This window comes from Sminthopsis crassicaudata, chromosome 4, assembly GCF_048593235.1.
Source record: "Sminthopsis crassicaudata isolate SCR6 chromosome 4, ASM4859323v1, whole genome shotgun sequence".
NCBI lineage: Eukaryota > Metazoa > Chordata > Mammalia > Dasyuromorphia > Dasyuridae > Sminthopsis > Sminthopsis crassicaudata.
The window spans coordinates 118,559,162-118,586,493 of NC_133620.1; the positions used below are offsets into that span (position 1 = coordinate 118,559,162).

General features: G+C 34.6%; 1 protein-coding gene across 4 annotated transcripts in view; it reads right to left on the reverse strand.

The window, feature by feature from the left end:
- Window positions 1-22,855: 22,855 nt before the first annotated feature.
- The window catches only part of FAM120B (family with sequence similarity 120 member B), a 121,993-nt gene continuing 117,516 nt past the window's right edge, over window positions 22,856-27,332 (reverse strand). For all 4 annotated transcript variants that reach the window (XM_074309276.1, XM_074309277.1, XM_074309274.1 and 1 more), the window contains one exon: window positions 22,856-23,022. In XM_074309276.1, coding sequence (XP_074165377.1) covers window positions 22,940-23,022 — 83 coding nt within the window. In that variant the 3' untranslated portion in view covers window positions 22,856-22,939. The remainder of the gene's footprint in view (window positions 23,023-27,332) is intronic.

The following is a 27,332-nucleotide window of genomic DNA, read 5'->3' on the forward strand; positions in this document are numbered from 1 at the left end:
TTTAAGAATAGAGACTATATGCCAACTGGTACTTTGCTCTAGAAGTGTTATGGGCCAGAACTTGAAACAAGGTACTAAGTGGAATTGAGGAGACAATGGTTAAATCTAGTTTAGCATTGATTTAATCCTACAAATAAATGGTTTCCTAGTGATATAATAATTGGTACATACTCAGTGTAGAGCATATAAGCAGGGACTGAGAGCCACAGAGAAGAAACTCTCAGGGCCAGAGAAGACAAACGCACTGGAAGCTCTCGGAGGCTGACAGATTCATTCCATCGTTCATCTTTGTGGTGACTGGAGGATGAAGCACAAACGTTTGGATTTGGAGAGATTCAGAGGGCAGAGAAGACAGGCTAGAGCTCAAGCTCTCAGAACCAAGGAGAGAGATAGGCCTTTAAGAAAGCTAATCGGGCCCCAGGAAAGGAGACAAGACTTTGAAAGAGATAATAAAGGATTTGGACTTTAACTTTAGTGGTTACTGACTGAAAAGAAGGCTGTCCCAAAAACCTCCAGAGACTCCCAGGAAACTAAACCAAAAGAGGACATTACACAGAAGCTTCCATTAGAAATGGAAATGTGTTTCAAAGAGACAGTGGCCCCATTTTAAGATGTGTATTTTAGGAAATTATGATTTTAAAAAGGAATTTCAAAGGAAATATTTGTAGAATTTAGGGATCCTAGTTCCAATTCAGTTCAATTTTGAACCATTAGGAATTTATTAAACACTTTGATAAGTATTTAGTAGGGATAAAATCACATCAGTGAACCAGTTCTTGCCACCAAGAGGTTCACAATCTATTAGTCAAATCTCTGAAGTTTTAAATGAGGACTTATAGATGAGCTACCTAAATTCCTGAAGGTCACTGAGGAAGTAAATAGCAGAGACTGGATTTGTTTGTTTGTTTTCCCGAATCTGGATTTAAATATGGATCATTCAATTATAAACCCTATGCTCTTCTCATAGTCTCCCAAATGAAAATGTTGATACTAAAGTGTTTTGAACCTACAATCTTCTGATTTGGAATGACTACTGGACTAACATCGTGTCACAAGGTCACATCCTTGATCTATTTTTAGGTATACTGGTTCAGTTCTTGGTACAAGAGTTATATTTAAAGAATAGCATTCAATTATCAAAGTAAATGCTAAAAACGAACAGCTCCCAAACTCTCAAAATGAAAGTAAAGGCTTTTTGAAAGAATGAGGAATGAAAGAATGAAAGAAGAGGAAAAGTATATATTTTTACAATTGCTTTTTGGTATACCTTGTTCCTAATAAAAGGATAGCTTTAAATTTCATTAAGATATTAAAGAAGATTTCTGTTTTCACCTCTATTTTCCAAGAAAATAAAATCATTCAAGTTTGGTTATCTATAAAGAGTCAATTTAACATGTATCTTCTAAACTTGTGTAGGGACCGGCTTGACATCTCACTGAATTATGAATCTTGTTCAGAAAGGCAAGCATTTCCCTCTCAGCCCTCTGAATAATTTGGAATAATCTCAATCTTTGAGTCAGAAGACAGATATGAATCATGCTCAAGAGACCTTAAAAGCACACACACAGTGTGTTTTATGCAGACTTGGAGGAAGACATAGCAATTCATAAGATGAATGTAGCCATGGGAGATCAGTCCTGCTTAATACTTAACTAGCTGAGACAAAAAAGGGACAACAGAAGAAAGGAGAAACTAAAAGGGAAGACAGAAAGGAAGGTTATTTATTCTCTCCCTATCTCAAAGGATCTCAAAACAGAAGACTTGAATTGATGTTACTGGTTGTTCTCATCTCTTCAAATCTTCATCTCATCAATCAAATCTCATCAAATCTTCAAATCCAAAATCAAGTCTGCTCTTTCCCTAACTTCCCCTTCCTGTGCTTGGCCACAGGGAATATATAACAAATACTCTGTTATACCTTTTTTTAATTTCTTTTACCTAAATACTTCTTAAACAGTGATTTAGAGATGAAAATAGATTTAAATTAGGACAGAGAGCTAAACTGCTGGCTAAATGGGAAGAATTTTCTTTACCAGATGATCTGAACAATTGTGTTGAGTATGAGTTGTATACAAAGGGAAAAATTAAAATCCATTTTATACCTTATAATGCTTTCCATCTCTTGTTTATTCATAAATTATTCATCTGTCCATAAGTCTTATATGTCCCATGTTCTTTTGATTTTCTTGGGATATCTCCTTTCATATCTAGGTCATGTATCCATTTTGACCTTATCTTGGTAAATGACACACAATATTGGTTTATTCCCATTTCTACCAAACTGCTTTCCAGCTTTCCCAACATTTTTTAAAACCAAATAATGAATTCTTACCCCCAAAGCTTAAATTTTTGCATTGGGCAAACAAAAGGTTACTATAATCATTTACTACTATGTATTGTTTGGTCTACTGTTCATTGATCTACTTTTCTATTTCTTGACCAGTACCAGATAGTTTTGATAATGACTGCCTTATAATATAGTTTAAGATCTGATACTGCTTCCCTTATTTTTTTGATATTTTTGATTTCCTTTGGGGAATAGGCAGCTGAGAACAATTGTTCCAATGGTCATCATGAAGGTAATTGAAGCAGACACTGTTCAATGCTTAGAGTTTGAGCAGACATCAAAGATGCCACGGTCATCCACTGCATTCTGGGCAATTGCCCATTCTACCATTTGTCTTACCATTGGACTCTGATGACTCTGGAAGAGAGAATGAAGCTGATGACTTTGGGTAACTTTTGCCTCACTTAAATTCAATTCATGCATGAATCAAGACATGACATCACTGGTTCTTTTCAAAAACAAACCACAAACAACAAGTGACCCCTAAATGCTAAATAAAATAAAATATAGTCCTTGTTCTCCAGAAATTTACATCTAATAGGGAAGATGTATGCGCAGGCATACATCTTCTCTGTGAATATATATTTATAGAAATATATATGCATACCAACATGTATTTACATAAAATATGTCATATATACATATGTGTGTATGTACATATATATATAACATACATGAGTGCCTTCATATATATGCACACACAAATAAACATAAATTTATAATATCCAAATAGATAAATAAATATAAATTACATAAATACTTGCAGAATATAATAAAAACAAGGGGCTGAGGAGGGTAGTCAGAAAAGTTAATATAATCCACATAAGAGGGAGATCACTTAGATATGGAGTAATTAAGCCATGCTTCATGAAGATAACCTGAGAGGTAGACCCTAATAGCCTCCTTCATGACCTTTGGAATAAAACTATTCTTATCTGTCCATCCCACCAGAAGAAATCTTCACATGTGTGAGATAGACACACTCTCCGCTTTCCCCAACTCACTGCCAGGTTTGTTGTAATGAGTCCTAGTGAGTAAGGAATCTTAAGTAAGTCTCAATCATGTCTTTAGTATAACTTCTTTTTGCTAAGTACATGAGAACATGCTTGTAGTTATCTAATAGAATGCCAGGAAAGCATAAAGAAAGGAAGGCCATCCTTTTTTATGCATTAATCAATGAGTATCCTTTCCCCAGAAACCTGGCCAGTTCTTTGAGTAAATACAATCCCCCTAAAAGAATGAACAAATATTCTCCTTGGTGGGCCTCTTAGGATGAAGTGTCCTATATCTGGGAGGCTGCTCTTCTGTCTCAAGAGTCATGTATCAAATGGGAATATTTGGTGTAGTGCCTTCTTTGTTCTCACCCTATAAAAATTCCTTAGTGGAAAAGGACTTAAAGGATTTGGACTAGGAAGTCTTGTACAAACTTGCCGAGCAATGGCTCCCACTCAGACTCTGAATAGTGGTGACCATCCTCCCAGCCAAGGAATTCAGATGTTGGGGCTTTCTCCGAGTGGTGATGATATATGTTGTATATTGCTTGTTATAGTGGCCACTGTGTTTGTTAATTGTGTATTACTTTTGTGCTAGAGTTTCCTCTTTTCTTATGTCTCATTTAAATCAAGATTCTGAGCGATAATAAACTTGTACCCACCCTTTTTAAGACTATGCCTGTTGAATGCTAACTCCAAACCTAGATTAATCTTCCACCTGTTCATTACCCTCAACCTGGTTTAGCCTATTTGTGGGGATGGCCACTGTGTATGCTATAGCTTCTTGGAGCCTCAGGTGAAAATTGAGTACCAGATGGGTACCAAAGGTGGATGAGCAGCTCGGCAAGCCCTTACATCAGAGGTGCTAGTCCTCCTTGAACACCTCTTACACTCCAAATATATCTCAGAAGAAACATATTCGAGTCCACATCTGATCCTATCACTCTCCTAATCAATAAACTCCAGTGGTCCCCTTTACCTACAAAATCAAATATAAGACCCCACATTTGGCCTTTAAAATGCTTCACAACCTCGTGAAGGTGATTTGTCTTGGGAAAGTTTTTTTTATTCTTTAATAATTGATATTTAAAGGTTTTATTCTTCACAAATCTTCCTATAGGAAGACATTCCAAAAGGACTCTTTTTTTCTTTCTTATATATAAACCAACTTTATTGGCTACTAATAGTATATGAAAATATATTTTTTGAAGTAAAAGAGACCTTCTGTTAAATCACAGAAGTTTAAAATATAATCTCCTATTTTGGGCTTTAAGTTTTTTTTGTGTGTGCTTGATGCTATAGACCAGTGTGTAGGGAGTCACATATAAGATGGGTTTGCAAGAAAGTTAGAACAATGTTTCTGAAGCTAGGATAATGACTTGAAAGACCATAAGGTCACTCAGGGCCAAGCTTCTCACCTCCTTAACTCCAGAGAAAAATTAGATCTTCTAGATTGGAATCAATCAGTCAACAAACACTTATTAGCATGATTCGAGTGACCAGATAGCTGGAAAAATAAGAGTTTATTGAAAAAAGGTTAAGAATTATGGGTTGCTTAATTTAGAGATGATTTACTACAGATTTCAACCACACATTAGCAGTAATTAGATAATTTTTGTTGTTGTGAAATGAGATTTTGTTTTCTTTAGTACTTATCTTAGATTTCATAAGTAGTCTTTTAGAGTTACTGGGTCTAAAAAAAAAAAGCTTAGCCTGCATCACACCTGGTATTGTGTCTCTCTGAACTCAACAGGCTGATTCCCATGACTGGGTCCAAGAAATCTTCCACTTGGTGACATTTGTTAGAACTTGACATTACATTTGAGGACCTGGAGTCACCTCTAAGCTTTGGAGAATGGTTTTAGTGGAGGATGCTCAAGTATATGGTGGGTTTTTATGAAGCAGATGATGAGCAGATAGTGATCATTTCAAAGATACATAAGCCTGTGTTATAGCAGGAGAGATTTTGGTTTGAAGACTCATGATATAATAAGACCTTGGAACAGACTCCCAAAGGATGTGATATAGTTTTTGTTCCTGGAGATATTTAAGGAAAGAATAGGCAATTATGTGTCCTGGATGATATAAACTTTTTTGAAGAATCACTGATAATCTCTCAATGCCCCTCATTGCTCTGGGATGCTGCATCTGATAGAATTGTATTCAGGAATTTTTGTTCCTGGGGAAAATACCACAAAATGGGATTGGGGCATATGACATAAAGTGTGTTCTCAGTCAAAGGAAATGGGTAGGCGGCTCCAGTAAACATTTTCTTAAATGGATGTTGAGAAAAATTTCAGAATGAGAGATGAGGAATGACTAGGGTAGGGGAGGGTTCACCTCAACCTGACATCTAATATTTTTCTATTTTAAAACTAATTATTCTTTCTCTAAGCTCTTTTGTTTATGGTCCTGAAGGCCTGCCAAGTACTACCAGCCCCTTTCAAATTCAGTACTCTCAGGCAAAACCCCAGTTGTCCCATCTTAATTTATCCATGACTAGGTTCAATCTTGCTTAAAGAAAAAAGTGCTTAGAAGAAAGACCAAAAGTCAAATCCTGTCTCAGACATTTATTAGTTTTGTAGTCATGGAAAAATCACAACTTTTATTAACCTCAATTTTCCCATCTATAAAATGGGAATAATAAAAACTAGTTGGCACAGTGACTTGGGCTTGGTATCAAGAGCACCCGAGTTCAAATCTGGCTTCCAACACTTACTCCGTGTGACTCTGGACAAGCTACTTAATTTCTGTCTGCCTCATATTCCTCAACTGTAAAATAGGAATAATAATATCACCTGCTTCATAAAAGTTGTGAGAATCAAAATAGATATTTGCAAAGCATTTACCACAAGGCCTGGCACAAAGTAGATGCTTAATAAGTGCTTGTTTCTTTCCCTTCTCCTTTACCTTTTCTCACAAAGTTGCTGTAAAGATCAAAGGAAATAATCCATAAAGTGCTTTGCAAATCCTAAAACACTCTATAAATTAAAACCACCCAACTTTAAAAGTTCTTAGCCCAGTGTCTGGTACCTAGCGGGCACTATATAAATAGTTACTATTACTATTATTATATACATTCTCTCTATTATTATGGTAGAGTTGTTTTTTGAAAATCACTTTGCAAGGAGCACAAGTACAATACAGTTTTAACCTATAAAGTAAAGGTCAGTTGCTTGTGATTGGAGAAAACTTAGTGGGGAAAGGTGTGGATGCCAGCCCAGAGGGCTGCCTAACAGGCTTTTCAGAGCCTCATTCCACCTTTCAGTAAATGTCACTGTGTAAGCAGCATCCCTTTTCCTGAACTAAGTCTGTATGGAAGAGCTGGGGCAGTGGAGGCACAGGGTTGGCTGCAGAGAAAGGAATGTGGTGTTATTTACCATTGACTTGTATGATGTGCTAATGTGCTTGCTTGAGCCAAGATGCTCATACATCCTTCATTGGCTCAAGTTCTAGATTCCATGCAGATCCAGAGATTAGTTTTCCCCTGGCAGCTCTACACCCCATAGAAGAAACTGATTCCTTTTCCTGAGAATACAGTAGTATGATGTGGCTGCCTGGAGAGAGCCCTTTCATCTAGAGACAAATAGAAGCACTTTTGGGGTATTTTCTCCAGAAGAAGCAGAAAGGAGCAAATCTGAAAGCCTTTATCTTCTAGTCCCTGGAGGTGCTTATTAATATAGGTAAAGACCAGTTATAATAGATAGCATCCACAGGCTAAGCTGTAGTTTACATGAAATTCCCACTAAGAAAAAGCTCACAGGAACAGTTACATAGAGTAACAAGGTGGAATAGTGGATAGGGCATTGGCCCTGGAGTCAGTAGGACTCAAGTTAAGTCTCACCTCAGACACTATTAGCTGTGTGACTCTGAACAAATCATTTAACCCCATTGGCCTCAGTTTGCTCATTTGTAAAATGAATTGGATAGAAATGGTAAGCTACTCTAGTAGCTTTGTCAAGAAAACCCAAATAAGGCCATAAAGAATTGGACAGGACTAAACAACCTCAACAAAAAATTGGTTGTAGAAACAAAGACCAAATGTCATTTCATAAAAAAAAAAATCCCTTCAATCCTGTGTTCTGTAAATGCCCTAACATTTCAAGTCTAGGCAACTATGTAGTATTGTAGATAGAGCAGCAGAGTTAGAATCAGGAAGAACTGAGATAAAATTTTACCTTGGACAACAGATTCTCTTTTTTTAAGTAACCTTATTCAATTCTCATTAAGATCAAATGAAATAACATATGCAAAGGCACTATGTAAACCTTAAAGTGCTATATAAATGTTAGCCATTTTTCTTGCTATTACTAATAATAAAGAATATAACCTGTCTTTTCCATATATTCTTCATTATTCAAATCTTTTTCACTAATTCTAGTCCTAATCATCTATCCAACCCAGCAGCCTAACTTTTTGTTAATAATATATTAATTGTGGTATTTATACTAGTGATTATCAGCTAAAAGTTTTTAAAGGCCCTACAAAGAAATCTAGTGAAAGCTTTGAAAAGAGGAAATTCTTTACATTATGGAGTTGAGATTTGTAAAGCCTTCCAAACAGCTAAACAAAAATACTTAGAAATCAAGGATTTCCATATGCAGTTTCTAAGTACATTTTTGATTGATGTTTAAGTAAAATCTGGGATGACCCTGCTTACTCAAGAAGTTTGGATTAGGTAAATGATGGCAACAGAAAGGTCTCTGAGAAGACTTCTAGAACTAAGGGGGATAGGGACTGTTCATTTTTCATATTTTTTTCTACAGAATTCTCAACAGAACACATGAATCTATGACATAGTGTTATTCATGCCTTATATCAGACTTTGCAGAAGAAGAATTTAAGGAATCTGAATTCACTTAATTGGCCTGGTTTCACAGGAGACAATGATAAAAACAAAGTTTTGGTTTTACTTGCATCAAGAAAGAATTTAAAAACTGCATGTGTATATACAAAGAAGCAGCCTGAATTAATGGATAGAGAACTGGTCTTAGACTCAAGAAGATTTGGATATTATAGATTTAGAGATATTATGGATTATGATATTTAGCTATTATCTTTAGATATATTATGAATTATTATATTTAGCTATTATAGATTATTATGCTTAACTATTATATTTTGATATTAGAGATTTAGAGATAAAGCTATAATTTAGAGCTGGGGGGGCCTCAGAAGCCCTCTGATTTATCCTTATTTTATAGATGAGGAAAGGAAGGCTGTTTATATAATAAGTATTAAAGATGCCATTTGAACACAGGCCCTTTGATTCTAGGATCAGTACTTTTCCCACTTTACTATGTTTTCTATCTTCTAGCAGTCTGGAGTGAGCAGGCAGAAGAACCAGGTGATATTACAGATTTCTGTTATTTCTATTCTATTTTTATCATTATCCATAAAAACCTCTTTAAAAGTTTAGCAAACCATTGCTTTAGGTCCTCCATTCACCATCCTCATCTGTAAAATGGAGTTTAAGATAAGCAAAGCAATTTTTGCATAGTACCCTTGTGTGGTTAGTAAATTATTATTCCCATTTATACTTGTACTGCCTCATGGGGGCAGGAAAGTGTTCTACAAACTTGAAAGTATATTTTTTAAGTGCAATTAGTAAGAGTTTATTATGGAAGGAGTAGAGAAGAGAATGGGCAAGGAAAGAGCCAAAATGGAAAAAATAGGGAAATGTGACCAGGGACTCAGAATCAAATATGAATATAAATTAAAAAGATTGATAAAATGAGCTGAATAATTCTTTTTCTCTGTGGCAACAGGATCTTCTTAGGTTGGGTGCTGCTGCTATTATGAGAAGCTTTTCCCTGTGACATTCTATTCAAAATGCTCATTTTTTTTTCTGTTCACTTACCTACTATCCATATTAATTTCCTGAAATATATCAGCATATTAATTTGGGAAAATAAGAAAAGGATTTCAAAAAAATTGGCAAGGGCCATAATTTTCAACTGCTTGTTTCTATTAAATTACTTCTCCATACAGCTAGCTAGAGTTTTAATTGCTTTTCTTTGAAACATGGGGTACAGGCTGTAGGCCTGGAAGCATCTGACCTTCCTAGATGGGTCAAAAATCTATAGATAGAACAAATTACAAATCTCACATTTTAAAATCCACTGGGGAGAGGAGATTTCACATGGGGTATTGCTTATAAATCAGATGCTAAAGAGAAGAAAAATTCTAATACATTTTATTACTGAATTGAAAATTTAAACTTAAATGAGATTAGCATACATTAAACAATACTGTCAATGGGTAAACCTAGCATGGTATCAAATCTTACAAAAAGGAAGTTTCTTCCCTGGCTCCTTCTTTTTTAAGCTTTAATATTACAATGCAGTGACCTTCAGTGGGGTGCTCAATTAAAAAAAAAATTAAAGATACATTTGACCAAATCTGAAGACATAATAAACATTGAATTAATGATTACATACTATTTAAAGTCAAAACTAAGGCAAAGGAGCTAGAAATACAACAAAGAACCAGCTACTGGTGAAATTAAGCATTCATGGGAAAAATGGTTGTTCAATGAAATAGAAGAATTTCAAGCTTTCATAATAAGATCAGAATTGAACAAAAAAAAATTGTTTCCAATATCAAGAATCAAGAGAAGTCTAAAAAGGTAAAAAGTGAAACCAAAATATAAAGAGTTCAACAGAGCTGAACTGTTTCCATCCCTACATGGGAAATAATGCTTGTAATTCTTAAAAATTGTACCACTAATAGTATAGCTAGAAGAAAATACATAGATAGAGATTGTGGGTATAAGGTAAATTGGAGGGAATACATAAAAAATTAAGAGATGAGAAAGAGGGGTATACCGGGCAAAAGTAAGTGATAGGTAGAATGGGGTAAATTATTTCTCATGAAGAATTATGACAAATCTTATTACAGAGGAGGGAAAGATGGGAAGGTGCGTGGTAGTCATCTCATCAATCTAGCTCAGTACTGGCTCAGAGAGGGAATAATATGCACAAGCAGTTGAATATAGAAATCAATCTTACCTGATAAGAAAGTAGGAAGGGAAAAAAGGAAAGAGAGAAATTGGGGGGGGGGAACTGACAAAAGAGAGAGCAGACTGGGGGAAGCAATAAAAGAAACAAAACACTGCTAAGGAGGGAAAGGGTGAAAAAAGAAAGGACAAATAGGAGGAAAAATAGCATGGAGAGAAATTCACAGTTAGTAATCAAAACTGTGAATGTGAATGGAATGAATTCTCCCATAAAACATAAGCAGATAGCAGAGTGGATTAAAAATCAGAATTCTATAATATGTTATTTATAAGAAACATACTTGAAGCAGAGAGACATACACAGAGTAAATGTAAGGGGCTGGAGAAGAACCTATTATGCTTCAACTGAAGCAAAAAAAAAACAAAAAAAAAAACCCAACCCCCCCAAAAAAAAAACCAAAAACAAAAAAACCCAAAAACCTAGCAGGTAACAATTCTGATTTCAGACAGAGCAAAAGCAAAAATAGACCCAATGAAAATAGGTAAGGAAAGTAAAAGGTACCATAGAATTTGATAAATCTGACCAAAAATGAAACAAGAAAGAAATTAAAGAGGCAATAGAATAGTTAGATAGACAGACCTGTGGAGAAAACTGAATGGGAACAGAAATGAATATACTTTTGCCTCAGCAGGACATGTCAGCTACATAAAAAATGACTATATATTAGAGCACAAAAACCTCAAAACCAAATATAGAAAGGAAGAAATATTAAATATATTTGTTTTGAATCATTATGCAATGCATTCAACAAAGAACAGTGAAAAGATAGATTAAAATTAATTGGAAACTAAATAATCTAATCTTAAAGAATCATGTCAAAGAATAAATCATAGAAATAATAATTTTATTAAAGAAAATGATAGAAATGATATCCCACAATTTATGGGATGCAGTAAAAATGATGAGGTTTAGGCTTTTGTCAGGGAGCCAAATGATGAGGTCTAGATTGAGGGAACCAAAATGAGATTAGGGTTCCTGGTGGTCAGGGTGTTAAATGATAAAGTCTAGTGGTGGGTCCGGGGTTCAGGGAACCAAATGGAGAGAGAGAGAGAGAGAGAGAGAGAGAGAGAGAGAGAGAGAGAGAGAGAGAGAGACAGAGAGACAGAGAGAGACAGAGAGACAGAGAGAGACAGAGAGAGACAGAGAGAGAGTTGTGGGATTCCTTATTCAAAAATAGTCCTCAGGGGAAAAATTATTCTTTAAATTATTACACTAACAAAATAAAGAGCAGATCAATGAATTGGGCATGCAACTTATGCAACTAGAAAAACAACAAATTAAAATTCCCAATTGAGCATCAAATTTGATGAAAATCAAAGGTAAGATTAATAAAACTGAATATTAAAAAAACAACAATCTATTAAGCTAATAAAAGGAGCTGGTTTTATGAAAAAAAACAACAGCAACAATAAGACAGATAAACAATTGATTAATTTGATTAAAAAACAAAAGAAAATAAAATATTCAGTATCAAAAATGAAAAGGGTTTCTTATTCTATGAATAAGAAATTAAAGCAATTATTAAGGAACATTTTGCCCAACTATATGCTAATAAATCTGATAATCTGAGCAAAAACAATTATTATTTGCAAAAATATAAATTACCTAAATAAACAGATTAGGAAATAGAATGCCTAAATAACCCTATCTTTAAAAAAGAAATTGAACAAGCAAACAATCCTTAAGTAAAAATCCCCAGAGTCAGATGAATTCTACCAAACATTTAAAGAATAATTAATTCCAATATTATATAAACTACTTGGAAAAATAGGTGAAGAGGACCTACCAGACTCCTTTAATGGCATAAATATGATGCTGATATCCAAACTAGGAAGAGCCAAAACAGAGAAAAAAATTATAGACTAATATATATGCAAAAATTTTGAACAAAATACTAGCAAGGTGATTAAAACAACATATTACAAAGATTATATACTATGACCAGATGGGATTTAATACCAAGACTGCAGAGTTGGTTCAATATTAGGAAAACTATCAGCAGTTATGACTATATCATTAACAAAATCAACAAAAATCCTATGATTATCTCAAAAAATGATGAAAAAATTTTTGACAAAATACAGCACCCATTTCTATATAAAAAAATAACAACAACACTAGAGACTATAGGAATAAAAGGAATCTTCCTTAAAATGATAAGCAGTATCTATGTAAAACCATCAGCAAGCATTAGCAGTAATGGGGTTAAGTTAGAAATCTTCCCAATAAGATTGAATTGAATCTTATTATTATTGAAGCATTGAAGTAGGGATACAAATTCAACAAAGTACTAGTACAAAGTAATAAGAAAAGGAAAATAAATTGAAGGAATTAGAATGGGCAATGAGGAAAGAAACCTATCACTCTGCAGATGGCATGATGGTATATTTAGAGAACCCTAAAGAATCAATTAAAAAAACTTGAAATAATCAATATAACTTTAGCAAAATTGCAGGATAAATGCACATTAATCATCAACATGTATTTATATGATGAATAGAGCCTACCAGAAGGAGATAGAAAAATTCCATTTTAAATAATTGTGAATAGTATAAAATACTTAAGAGTCTGTCTGCTACAACAAACTTAGGAACTATATATAAGAACACAATTACAAAACTATTTTCACATAAATAAAGTCAGATCTAAACAACTGAAAAAATATCAATTGTTCATAGGTAGGCTGAGCTAATATGACAAAAATGACAATTCTATCTAAGTTAATTTATTTATTCAGTGTCATACCAATCAAACTACCAAACATTATTAGAAAAAACAGGAATAAAATTTATGTGGAAGAACAAAAGGCCAAGAATATCAAAGGGATTAATGAAAAAAAATTACAAAGGAAGATGGTGTAGCAATATCAGACCTCAAACTATGTTATAAAACAATAATCATCAAAACTATATGGCTAAGAAATAGAATGGTGGATCAGTGGAATGGATTAGATACATAAGAACAATAGTAAATGACTATTGTAAATCCAAAGACCCCAGCCTTTGGAATAAGAACTCACTATTTGATAAAATCTGCAGGGAAAACTGAAAAACAATGGGACACAAACTAGGTATAGACCAACATCTCACAGGTTGCAACATCTCACATATCATACTAAGATAATGTCAAAATGGATACATGATTTAGATATAAGTGGTGATACCATAAGCAAACGAGAAGAGAAAAGATAGTTTGTCAGACCTATGGAGAAGGGAAGAATTCATGGCCAGACAAGAAATAGAGAGCATTATAAAATGTAACAGATAATTATGACTATATAGAATTTAAAAGTTTTTGTACAAACAAAACCAATGTAACCAAGGTTAGAAGGAAAATAGAAAGGTAAGAAACGATTTTTACAGCAAGTATCTCAAATTTCTCAAATACATAGACAACTGAGTCAAATTTGTAAGAATACTTGTAATTCCCCAATTGATAAATGGTCAAAGGAGACGAACAGGCACTTTTCAGATGAAGAAATCAAAGCTATCTATAGTCATATGAAGAAGTATTCTAAATAATTTTTTATTAGAGAAATATAAATTAAAAGTTACCACCTTACACTTATTAGATTGGCTAATATGAAAAAAAAGGAAAAATGATAAATGTTGGAGAGACTTGAGAAAACTGGGACACTATTGCACTGTTGGTAGAGTTGTGAACTGAGCCAAGCATTCTGGAAAACAACTAGGAACTATGCCCAAAGGGGAGCCAAATTGTGGTACTGTTTGACCCAGCAATACCATTACTAGTTTTGGTAGTAAAATATTGGAAATTGAGGGAATGTCTGCAAATTGGGAAATGGCAGAACAAGTTGTGGTATATGTAATGAAATATTATTGTGCAATAAGAAATGATGAACAGGCAGATTTCAGAAAAACCTGGAAATAACTTGTAGGAACTGATGTAAAGTGAATTGAGCAAAACCAGGAAAACATTCTACACACTATCAGCAACATTGTAGGGTGATCAACCGTGAATGATTCAGTTTTTTTCAGCAACACAGTGATCCAAGATAAGTACAAAGGACTCACTAAGGAAAATTCTATCCACATGCAGATAAATGAATGGATAAAAATGTATTTTCTTTCACTTACTTTATTCTTTTGAATGTTTTTTTTTTCTTTTGATCGGTTTCTTCTTTTTCAACTGTGACTAATATGGAAATATGTTTTACATGATAGCACATATATAACCTATATCAAATTGCCTGGGGTTTTAGGAAGAAGGGAAGGGAGGGAGGGAGGGGGAAAAATTTGAAGTCAAAACTTTGTAAAAATGAATGCTAAAAATTGTCTTAACATGTAAGTGAGAAAATATATTAAACATTAAAAAAGAAAAGAAAGAAAAAAATAAGTCATAACTAGGGGCCAGATCACTGTTACATTCCAATTTTGATCTCCTAGTAAAAGAGTCAAGAGGTCAGGCAGCAGTTGGATACCTAATATCTGGAAGATGACGATGGCAAAGGCAGCCAGCATTCCAAAGTGTTTGATCATAGGGCATTGCCAATTGGCATGCTTCCAAGTTGCATTTTTTTTTTTTGCATGTGTGTTCTCTGTCCATCCTCCCCCTTTTAGACCAGAAAAGAGGTAGGTCTTCAGTGTGTGAAAGCCTAAAGAAATGAAGGTCAATACTGAAAACAACTTGTTTTTTGAAGTTCAAATAACTTTCTAGGTAAAGAGGGTAAAAATCAACTTTTTTATTTCTTATGAGAAGCCATATCAAATTAGCAACACAACAGATCTGATTTGGAGAATGAATGGCTGGTCTGCTCCATGCTTTTGCTATTTCCAAAACAATAAACAGATTGCATGCTAGAGAAGCAGTCTTAATGGAAGGATTCTCATAAATGAGGGGGAAACCTCTGGTTTTAACACCAGGAAATGCCAGCCAGCAGCCTCTCGGTTTCCTGGAATTCCTGCAACAATTTGAAACAAATCAGCCTCAGGCGGAGCATTTATATTATAAACATGTTCAGAGTGTGTGTAAATCTAAAAAAGATACTCATCCAAAGGGAGGTCAGTGCTAGTTTCAAAGAATCAATTCCCAGTTTATAAACTGGAATATTCTTGGTCATCATAAAAGACTAAGAAATAGAATTAAAAGGATGCATTTTCTGGTAAATCAGTACTTTCTTATACTTTTGGTTCAACATAAGAAAAAAATTTTTTTTAATGTTTGCCAATTGCTGGCCACTTTCATCACCGTTTGACTAAATTTCACGGTCAATTTTGTAAAGCTAGCCCTGAGTCTTAGGGTTCTTCTTAATGCTTTACAAAGTGCTTCCAGGAACATTTGGAAAACGTAAGCCAAGAGAGAAAAGGCACGCTTTGGCTTTTGCTAATGTAACTAGGAAACAGATGGTTTGGGGCTATGGGCCATACCCCTGGGTGTTCGACATTGCATCAAACAAGAGGGGATTAAAACATCAGGGCCCCCGAGAAGCAAACAGGACTTTTAGGAAGGTGAACACAGCACCTGGTGGAAGCAAACCAGATGTCCATTCTCTTCATGCACAGAGGAGTTACAACAACTGTGAACTCTTGCAGCCTTCAACATGGAGACAAAAGTGGTTGTTTCATCCCTTTCTATTGAATGATGCAGGGTCTGGTTGCATAACAATATCATTGTTAACACAATGGTAAAGCTGCCTTTCAGATCTTCCTTTTCTGAACCAGACTCTGAGACAAAGGAGCTTTAAACAGTCTTAACCCAAATGTAAAGAAAGAACATGGAAACAAAAAAATCGGATCCTTTCTACTGGTTTGTAATTTTAATAAATCAAGGCCAAACAATATACTAGGTGTGGTCAGCTAATGCTTAAGATGGTATTGTTTCAGTCACACATGGCCACTGAGAAGTTCCACCACATAATCATAACTTTCTGTGGGGGCCTTTCATTGTTGTTAATTTTTTTTTGCAAAGCTATTTTTTAAAATTATAGCACCTGCTTGTTTACTTTTTTCCTGCTTAAAAGTAGCAAATGCTTAGAAGTGTTTGAAAATCTAGCCAAAAGATTAAAGTAAAAGAAAACAGAGGAAATGATTGTCATCAGCCTGTGATAGTTTATATTCATTCCTTGAATGCCAGCAATATAAGGGAAGATCAGATTCATTGGAAAGTATTTCCCAAAGACTACATATATATGTATCTATGTATGTGTATATACAGACAGACAGACATGCACACACACACATATATACACACACACATGCACATATACATACTACATAAGCGTTTTTACATATATACAGAGAGACAGACACACAGAGCACAGAGAGCAGAGAGAGAGACATGGAGGGAGACACACACACACAGACACACACAGACAGAGAGACAGAGACAGAAACAGAGAGATAGAGAGGAGGAGAATATAGAAAGAGTGCTTGATTTGAAGTCAGAAAGATAAGTTAAAATCCCTGCTCTGCTACCTTATTTACTAAGAATTTAGACAAATTCCTTGACTGCTCTGGGACATAGTTTCTTTATCTAGAAAACCAGAAAACGGAATTAAATGTCTTTGAAAGTCTCTTCCATCTTTAAATCTCTGATCCCTTGTTTCCTTTGCTTAACACAGAAGCCATATTACAATAGTGAGGTGTCAAGTGGAAAAAAACCTCATTTGTTTGAGGAGTCCAGAGACTAGGGTTTAAGAGTTGGCTTTAAGAACAATTGGCCTCCTGATGCTGAGTAAAACACTTCATTTTTCTGGGGCTCATTTTCCTAACTGATAAAATAAAAGAGTTTTGATACTTTCTTTCACCATAAAATTCTGTTTAAGCTGATATACATACATATATATATATATACCCAAATAAATTAAATTTCACAACTGACTTATTGGGTTTTTACATCATCAGTTGTTGTACTACTTTGAATTGGTCACAGCCTTCTGGGAACAAGAAGTGATAAAATGAGTAAAAGAGGAAATGATTCATTGGATTTTGTTTACAGAACTAGTAGTTAGGAAGGTAATTAGATGGCTCAGTAGATAGAGTATTGGGCTTAGAGTCAAGGAGACCTGAATTCAAATGCAGCCTCAGACACTAAGTGGCACTAGGCAAGTCACTTTACATTGGAGAAGAAAATGGCAAATCACTCCACTATCTACCAAGTAAGCCCCATGGACAAATGGTCAGGAAGAATCAGACATGATTAAACAACTCAAAAGCAAATTTCCCTCTGACTGAGACTTGATTTGACTTTGCACTTTATACTCATTATTTCTGGCTTTATTCTTGGGGAGGGGGGGGCAAACAGATCAAATTTAATCCCTCCTTCAGAAATGTATATAAACTATTCTGCAGATCTTAAAGCAGTTACCCACTGAAATGATTCATTTTTGGAGAGTTCTGATAGGTAAGTCCTTTCTTATGTTTAGTCAAAAACCTTCCATTAACTTCACATCACTGCTGTAAATTGGTCTCCTCATGTATCACAGGAAACCCATGCCTTGAGAATTTGCCCATACTAGGGTTATAATGGACTTCTACTTTCAATTAAATCCCATCATGGGGCAGGATGAGAATAACATGAGAAAGAGGTGAAAAGTAGAGGTTGGAGTTATACATATGGCAGCAAGGCAGAGGATAGTACAGGCCTTGGTGTCTGCTTTGATGGCCAGAAGGAACAAAGCATTTTCTAAAGCATCAGTTAGAGAGGTGACAAGTGACTCACTCTAAGCCAGGCCCTCTGTTTGGCAAGATTAGGAAGGAAGCACACCATCTGGTAGCTTCCTATTTTAACTCATTATTCTTGCTAACTAGGTGCTAAATTAAATTGTTTCTACCTGCCTAAGTAAAACAGTGCCATCAGCATCCTTGAAATTTCAGGGCCTTGTAAAAGCCTTCCCCTGGTGATGGCTCTTTTAGCTCCCCTTTGTAGGCAGTCACTAACACCATAATTCTTTCTGTCCGTTTTTGGATCATCTCTCACCTGAAAGCACCTGGGAATGCCTGGCATCATTTCCTAGAAGTAACTACCTACAAGTAGCTACTTCCTTCCTTCTCAATGAGTTCTTGTTGTTCCCAACTCTTTAGAACCCCAGCTAAGAAAGGAATGTGGGGGACTATAGATTAAAATATAGGAATGATGAGTTCCTGGCTGAGATGGGGAACATCTAACAAGGATTAGGAAATATGTATCTGCAAGTGTTTTCTTGGCAGAGATGCTGGAGTGATTTGCTATTTCCTTCTCCAACTCATTTCACAGACGAGGAACTGGGACAAATAGGGTTAAATTACTTGTCCAGGGTTACATAGCTGCCAAGTGTTAGCCAGATTTGAACTCAGAAAGAGGAATTTTCCTGGTTTCAGACCTAGTACTCTATATATTATGCTATCCAGCTGTCTATCCCAAAACAAATGTCTCATAGAGTCTATAGGATGTCCAAAACATATTTCATCTTTCCATCCCCAACCCTTCTCCCTTCTGAATTTAATCACTGTTGAGGGAACCATCATCTTCCCCTCAAAAGCTACAAGCTTGGATCATCCTTGAGTTTTCCCTCTCATCCAATTTATTGCTAAGTCTTGTCCTTTTTACTTTTATGTGTGTCACATATATTTCTTTTTTCCCCTCCATTCATACACCCATAACTTTAGCACAAGCCTTCATTTTCCCTGACCTGTACAAATGCAATAGCCTTTTAACTAGTATTCCTACCCCCACTCCAATCCTTATGCTGTTCAGCTTTCCAAGGATAGATTGTTCACATTCATCTGCTTGAGGAGGTCCAGTGTCTTCCAATTACTTTAAGGACCAAACATACTGAGATTTAAAACTCTTTATAACCTGGTTCCTTCTTACGTTTTTGATCTTCTCACATCTTACCTCACCTCTATGAGCTCTATAGTTCTGATAATATTTTGGGGCTTATTTGATATCCTTCAGACACAACATTCCATCTCTTCTCCCCCCCACCACGCCCACAAAGTTTTGCCCTGCTTTGCTTCTTAGTTTTCTTAGATTCCTTCAAAATTGCTCAAGTCCAACCTTCTTCCTGACTCCCCCAGTTGCAGAGATTTTTCCCTGTAAGCACTTTTAAATACTGTGTTATGTATCTTGTATGTACCTAGATACTTTCATGATAAAATCCTCATTACAATATATTCAAGAGTAAGAATTAGAGGGTTTTTTAGGCCTTTGTACCCTCAGTGTTTAGCACAGTGCCCAGCACAAAGCAAGTGCTTAATACATGCTTATTGAATTGTATGAGGAACTAAAGACCCTAAGAATACAGCTGCTATCTTAACTACCGCTATCTATTGATAGAAGGCAAGGGCTTCAGAAACTCAAGTAATATTTGGAAAGTGATCAGCTAAGAATGTAGTGTGTGTTGGGGGGGACCATGGAATAAAATATATGAAGGATGAGCTCCTGATTGCGATGGGGAACACCTAACAAGGTCTGGGAAACATATATCTGCTAGATTAGAGTTTCAAAGATGTTTCAAAAATATATTTAAATTGAAATGGAAAGAGAGAAAGGTGTTTGTATTTATCTTTTATGGTAACTTTTTTTTTTTTTTAAACAATCTAACAAGAGGGTAGAGATATAATTTATTGAATATAAAACCCAAGAAAAGAGCCAGTAATAAAACAGAAAGTAGGTGTAATAAGAAAGGTGAACTAGAGATTAAAATATAAGAAGAACCATTTGACCTTATAGGTATAACTGGTACAAACAGGATTCATTGCAGCTGGTGAGAAAAGGATTTTAGATAAAATCCAAACCAGCATGGCATTGCATTAGATAGAACTGTATACTTGGAGTAGGGAAAATTCAAATTCGAATTTGGCCTCAGACCCTTACTAGCCGTGTGACTGTTAAACTGTTTGCCTCAGTTTCTTTATATGCAAAATGAGGATATTAGCACCTGCCTTTCAGAGTCATTGGGATGATCAATTGAGATACACATCAACTACTTAAAACTCTAAATGAATGCTAGCTACTATTATTATACAACTGAGGCTGCTGTTAAAAACAGTTGTTTCTATGTTATTAAAAAACCCTGCAAGTGCTCTGGATACAGAATCTTAACTATCATAACAGAGTCTAATACATAACTAGGTTAGGGAAACTGGGAATTTGTCCCAAAGCTCTGACATTGAGACTTGTGACAGCACTAAATAACTGAATTTAGCAAAAGTTGGGGAGCAATATTCTATATTAAGAACTTATATTCATTTGAAGACATTTAGTAACTAGAAGGGTAAAGCATGGGGGAAAGAAATTTGAGTAAAATTCAATGGAGGGATAAATAGAAGCCACCAAAGAAATCAGAATCCTGGCATGGAAGGATGATACAGTAGTAAACAGAGACACTTCAAAGATTTAGATATATTTTAGATTTGTTTCTTCATGAAATAGAGCAGCAGTTATTTTTAAAAATTCTACTTAATGATTTTTTCATCCTTCAAAAGATGGAGAACTAAGGAGGGAAACTGCTCTTCTAGCCCTGATCTCCCCAACCTTCCAAATAAAAGACTAGTTGTTTTTAGGATGGAAATGATTGGCACTTTGTAGAGATGTGGTCATTTCACCTTAATAATTGAATGGAAAGTTGGGCATAGTCAAACACATGAAATTTGGGAAAATTTTCAAAGGTTATCAGAGAAAGGGTGGATAGAAGGGGTTTGTAGACTAAAATTCCATAGGAAAGTCATCTCAGGAAGGATAAGAAATTTTGACAATACATTATTTGAAAGAAGTTTTATTGATGACTTTTTATACAAATAATTTCCTGACATACCACGAATAATTAAATAAAACGGAATGACAATTATTTCTGGCATCACTACAGAGAGACATGAAGTATATTTTATCATTAGTTAGGATTATCATAGGTTTTGTCAAAGTAAAGAACCCTTTTATCTGTATTACTCAGTACTTTAAAAAGGTTTTCTTGCAGTTACTTGTAAAAAAAATTATTGAGATTAATGAAACAAAAGTATCAGACAAAAAATAATACTGTCATTTGTCATCTGTAATATAGAACACAATGGCCTTTTAAAAGTCTCTTTATTTCTAAATCCATGATCCTATGGGCTGCTTAAGAATTGAAGTAGCAGGAAAGATCTTATTGCAGCCTGATTAAAAAATATACAATTTAGGGGCAGCTAGGTGGCGCAGTGGATACAGAGCACCAGCCTTGAATTCAGGAGGACCCGAGTTCAAATCGGATCTCAGACACTTAACACTTCCTAGCTGTGTGACCCTGGGCAAGTCACTTAACCCCAGCTTCCAAAAAAAAAAAAAAAAAAATATATATATATATACACACACACACACAATTTGTATGGAGTATTCACAGGTTAAATTATGAAGGTTATTTATTTTTAGTTGTGTTTATATGGGAATATAATTTTAAAAGTCATTAGTCATGTAAAGATATAATTTCTAGGCCAATGGGAGGCAACTTTCAACATAGATATCAGGGAATACCTGATATATTAGAGTTCTTTTTTTTTTTCCTCTCTTTTTTTCCCCTGTTGTCCTTATTTTTTTCTTCCTACTCCTTTTCATTCCTTTTATTTTTTCCTTCAAAAAGGAAGTTCCTCTGGTGATAAGCAGTTGCCTTAAAGAGAAAATATCTCCATAAAAAGTGAAAATTTCTTCCTTATATGAGAATACTTTCCATGACTACTCCAATTTATAATGATCCTTCCTTCTTGGAACTCCTATTGACACTTAAAATAAATTCCAAATAACATAGTACTTAATTATATATATTCACCCTAATTGTTATTTTATTAGTATTAGATTCCTTCCCTTCTTCAATCAAACTGTATGCTTCCTGAGGGCAGAAGCCATGTTTCATATTTTAACTCTATCTCCAATGACATATAGCACAATTCTGGGCATGTGGTAGACATGACTGACAGATGATTTCAGCATCACACTTACAAATAATTCTTTACTAATCTTACTTTTTACTCAAGTTTTTAATGCCATTTACACTTGACTTTAGAGTTCACATATTTTCCAGATAAATTTCTATTATTGTTTTCAGATTCTTCTCAGCAACATAGTGTAGTGGAGAAGATTTGGCTAGGATCCAGGTGGATGTGGTTTTAAGTTCTGGCTCTGGCACTTAGTATCTAGTGATCCTAGAAAAGTCACTTTATCTCAAGCAGTTCCCCAGAACGTATTAAGTCATACTTGGTTGTAAATCACAGATCATTCCTATATTGTTATAAACTTCTGAAGGTGATAAGGAACATTTGGAATTATCTTTTTGCTCTGGCACTACAGAGGAAGCAGTGGATAAACTCAACTCTCTCCAGATGTTTCACTATACAGAAATGAAAGAAGCTTTTAATGTGAAATTTACATTGAAATCTCACTCCATATTCAAATATATAAATTAGCAACTTCTTTTCAATTTTTGTTACATCTTGCTAAAAAAAAAAAAAGCTATTTTTGTGCACTTTTACTTAATAGCAATGGCCAAGAAATTAGAATAGAGAAGACACTACACAAATATAATGATATTTTTAAGATCACCATCTTTCCTAACTATGTATAATTTTTGATTTGGTTCATGGACAGAATTAAATAGGTATATTTCTATTTGCTCAGTTTTCAAGTTTTAAAATGTTTTCTTCATCCGTAAAAAGTCTGCTCCAACTCAGCAGCATCACAGTATCATCTGGGCCATCTAGAACATAAACAAGCAATATGAAGTAAGATATACTACAATAAACCAAAGAATTATTGTGAAAGTGTGTGTGTGTGTGTGTTGAGAAGGAAGGTCAAAACTTGACAGCCAAGAGGGTCAGACAGTTTAGGTGCTTATAATAAGGACCATATTCTAAAGAAGGAAATTGAAATTGAGGGAGGGGAAGGAGAGGCAGATGGACAGAGTGGGTTAAGTGAATGCTTCACCTTCACATTTTTAATGATCCTTTAAAAAATTAAAATGTCTTTTTATCATGAACTTTGATGATCTGCAAATACAAATATTGCAATATACAAAGAAAAAGAGGACTGTATATGAACTTGCGAATCTGTTATATACAATTTGTTCTTTTAAAAAAGTCACTATGTTGATCAGGTTCTGAACTTATGCAATGAGTTATGCAATGAAACTGAGTACCTTTTAATTTACCAAAGGTAATTTAACCAAAGGTAAATTACCAAAGGTAAATTACCATTTGAATAACTGAAAAATTAAAAGTCAGAAGGTACTTCAGAGATTATGTCCAATGTCCTTATCTCTGAGATTAGTGAGCTGCTCAAGGAGATCACAAATCAAGGTAAGTGCAAAACTAGAGCAAGAGCTTATATTTAGAGACTCTGAATCTAATGCTTTTTCTACTGTCCCATGTTGTCTCTCTCCGATTAATGAGAATATATATTTTCCTGACCAGTTAATAAAGAGTGTGAAACACTTGAATTGTGGAGAAATTACAACAATTATGTGTTAAGTGACCAGACAATATTATTTACAACATAGGGTCAGAAACTATGATTAAAATTCAGAGAAATTAATATGGTGGCATTTTTCAAGAGCATAAAATAGTAAGTGCACATCAACATACATATAAATGGAAATTCCAAAAATTACATTTATGGAAGTATGGAAATTTCAAATTTACAGTAAACAAGTAGGCAACAGAGGCATTTATAACAAAGACTTATCAGAAATGTAAGGGAAAATGACCAAGTTCTAAAAGTTATGATTTCCATAGGATTTATATGACCCATATGAAAGTAATTAGATATGCAAATATTCTTAAGAAAAGAAACTACAGGAAGTATATAATCAGGATATTTCATACTTTGGAAATACAAAGGTATTAGAATACCTGGGGAATATACTGTTTTAGAAATGAAAGATGGGATTTGAATACAAGCTGAAGCCTGAAGCTATACATACTTGGGTTTATTAAATGCAGAAACATAAATGGGCTTATTTTTAAAGCTAAAAACAACTGAAAGGGAACTTCTTTTCTTTAAGGATAAGGAACATTTCTTCATAAGTCAATGCTGAAGGACAAAAATTTTTGAGTCTTTCAAACTGCCAAGCAACTCAGAAAACTATATGTGTATAAGAGGTGAAGGAACCTTAGAAATCATTTTCCCTCACAATTTATCTCATTTCCCTCACTTTACAGGTAAGGAAACAGGTCTTGAGAAGTTAATTTGACTTATCCAGGTTCACAAAATTCATGAAAGGCAGAGCTGAGATTATCTATCTGGTCATCTAACTTTTCTATTATTATTATTATACTTATTTTTCAAATCAATATTCTACTTCTTCCTTCCCCTGTTGTTTAGACCTTTTTGGATTTAATATTGTGACTTTGAAATGTTTTCAATGAAAAGGATAAAAGATTATTATCTTTAAAAAGAAGATTTAAAAATTCTAAATTTAATGAATGCAAAAAAATCCTATGAATATTTCCATATACAAAAATATTGCACATAAAAGCATGAACCTCCATTCCATGGTTTGTTTTCTTTTTAAAGTCTATAATAAATTCAACAAACTACTTTAAATTCAAATTTATTTTATTTTTAGTTTCAGATTCTCTCCCTTTCCCCACTGAGAAGGCAAGAAATACAAAACCCATTACAAATATGAAATCATATAAAACAAATTTCTACATTACCCAACACCAAAAAAAGAAAAAGAAAGGGAAGAAAACACACATCAAAACCATTCCTCAATCTGTACTTTGGGACTATCAGTTCTCTATCTGGGGGTGGATAGCATATTCATCATGAGAATTTTGGCATTATGTTGATCAGAGTTACTAAATCTTTCTTAGTTTATTATCTTTACAATATTTTTGTTAATGTGTAAATTGTTCTCCTGGTTCTTCTCACTTCATTTTGTATTAATTCATATATCTTCTTATAGAGTTTTCTGAATACTTTTCCTTCATCATTTCTTGTAGCACAATTGTATTCCATTAATTTATAACCATAACTTGTTTTAGCCATTACCTTACTGATGATCATACTCTCAGATTCCAAATCTTCATTTGGAATGCTGCTTTAAGTATTTTAATACATAATACTCTGTTCCTTCTCTTTGGAGTATAGACCTAATAGCAATATTGCTGTGTCAAAGGATATGCACAATAAATAACTTTTTGGGTATAGTTCCAATTGCTTTCAGGAATGGCTGGACTAGTTCACAACAGTACATCAGAATATCTATTTTCTTCCATTTTCACTAATATTTATCAGTTTCCTTTACTGTCCTATTAGCCAATAGAATGGGTATGAGGTGGTACTTTAGAATTGTAATGTGCATTGGTTTTAGTGATTTAGAAGAGCATTTTTTCATATGATTTGATAATTTTGATTCTTCTCTGAACACTGCTTTTTCCTATCATTTATGTTGGGGAATGGCTCTTATTCTTACAAATTTGGCTCAGTTCCCACACATTTGAGAAATGCAGTCTTAATCAGAGAAATCTGTTGCTAAGATTTTTTCCCAGCAATGTGTTCCTTTTAAAGTTGTATTACTAGTTTGTGCTTCTTTTTGAACTTTTTTTCAGTGCATTAAAAAAGTTTAAATAGAATAGTACCTTTTGTGGGCAACACTTATTTGTCTTAATCTCTCTTCTATTCTCATTCTTCCTTCTAAAATCTACCACAAATCAATACAACAAATCCTTGTAACAAAAAGGCATGGTCAAACAAATCCACACAGTGGCAATGGCTGAAAATCTTTGACTCTTCCTGCAACTTAAGTTTATGATTGCTTTGTGAGGAGTGGGTAACATACTTCATCATAAATCTCTTATAGTTGTTGTTTTGATCAGAATTAAGTTTTTCAACATCGTTCTTCTTTACGATCTTCTTGTTATTTTTTCCTGATTCTATTTAGTCACCATGAAGGTCAAAGAATCATTTCTTCCACGAATTCTGATTGAATTTTTGCCCAAGCTATATTTTATGTTGAGATCTTGCTTGTAGATATTTTTATTTTGGAGTCATCTTGAGTGCCCTTGTTACCATAATAGGTTTTTATGGTTTTTTTTTTTTTTTTGCTTGTTCTTTTAGTTTGAAATTCCTAATTTCTTTTAGTTTTTTAGTTTTAGTTTGAAATTCCTAATTTCAGACTTGGTCTTAGTGATGAGGGCGTAGCCCCCTTTAAGATTCCTTTTCGGATCTACAACTTCCTTTGGGACTGACCTTTGATTTACAAGATCTGGTCAAAACCACCCTTTTGTATTCTAAGGGGAGAGATCCTATCTGAGCCAGTTTGGGCTTATACCCAGCCCCCACTGGATCTAAGCTAGCTTGGATTTTCTCAACCCCCAACTATTTGCTCAGGTTTCCCCAAAACAGTTTCTTCCTTATCTGAAAAGCTAGCCAAGAATTTGGCACTGCCCTAGGCTCCTTGAAGCAAATAAAAGAGCCAAGGTGGAATCATCCCTTGGCAGAGAGTTGAAAGATGCTAGCAACCATGCTTTGCATCACAGACTTTCTGTCCCACTGCTTTGGTGTATTTCTTTTTCTATCTAATACCTTTTACTAACCAGACTTTAACCTTGCTTCCAAACCCTACAGTAAACCTCTTTTTATCAATCTAGGTTTTCGGGCCTGTAAATTCATTTACGGTGACTCTCGCCAGCTGCTAGACCTCATTTTACTTTGTATCTTTGCACCGAATCCAAAGGGGTTGCAGGGGAGCTCCATTTGACTCGCTGTACCCCAAACCTGCCACTAGACCTCAATTAATCCTAATTTTACTGAAGTATAAACCTCATCATTAGGACTGGACTCTGTATACTTTGGGTGGGGATGTCTGGGCTGATCTATTCACTGCTTTCTTGGGGGTACTGAGTATTGTGTTATTCCAGTATATCAAAGATATCTCAGGTTGGGGACCCTCAAGCTTTCAATATTCCCAAATTAGTTGCATCCAGGGCAAAGTCTGATTGCTGTCTTCTTTACCTCCTTTTCCCCAATCTGAACTTTACAAGTCCTGTTCATGACTTAGGTTTG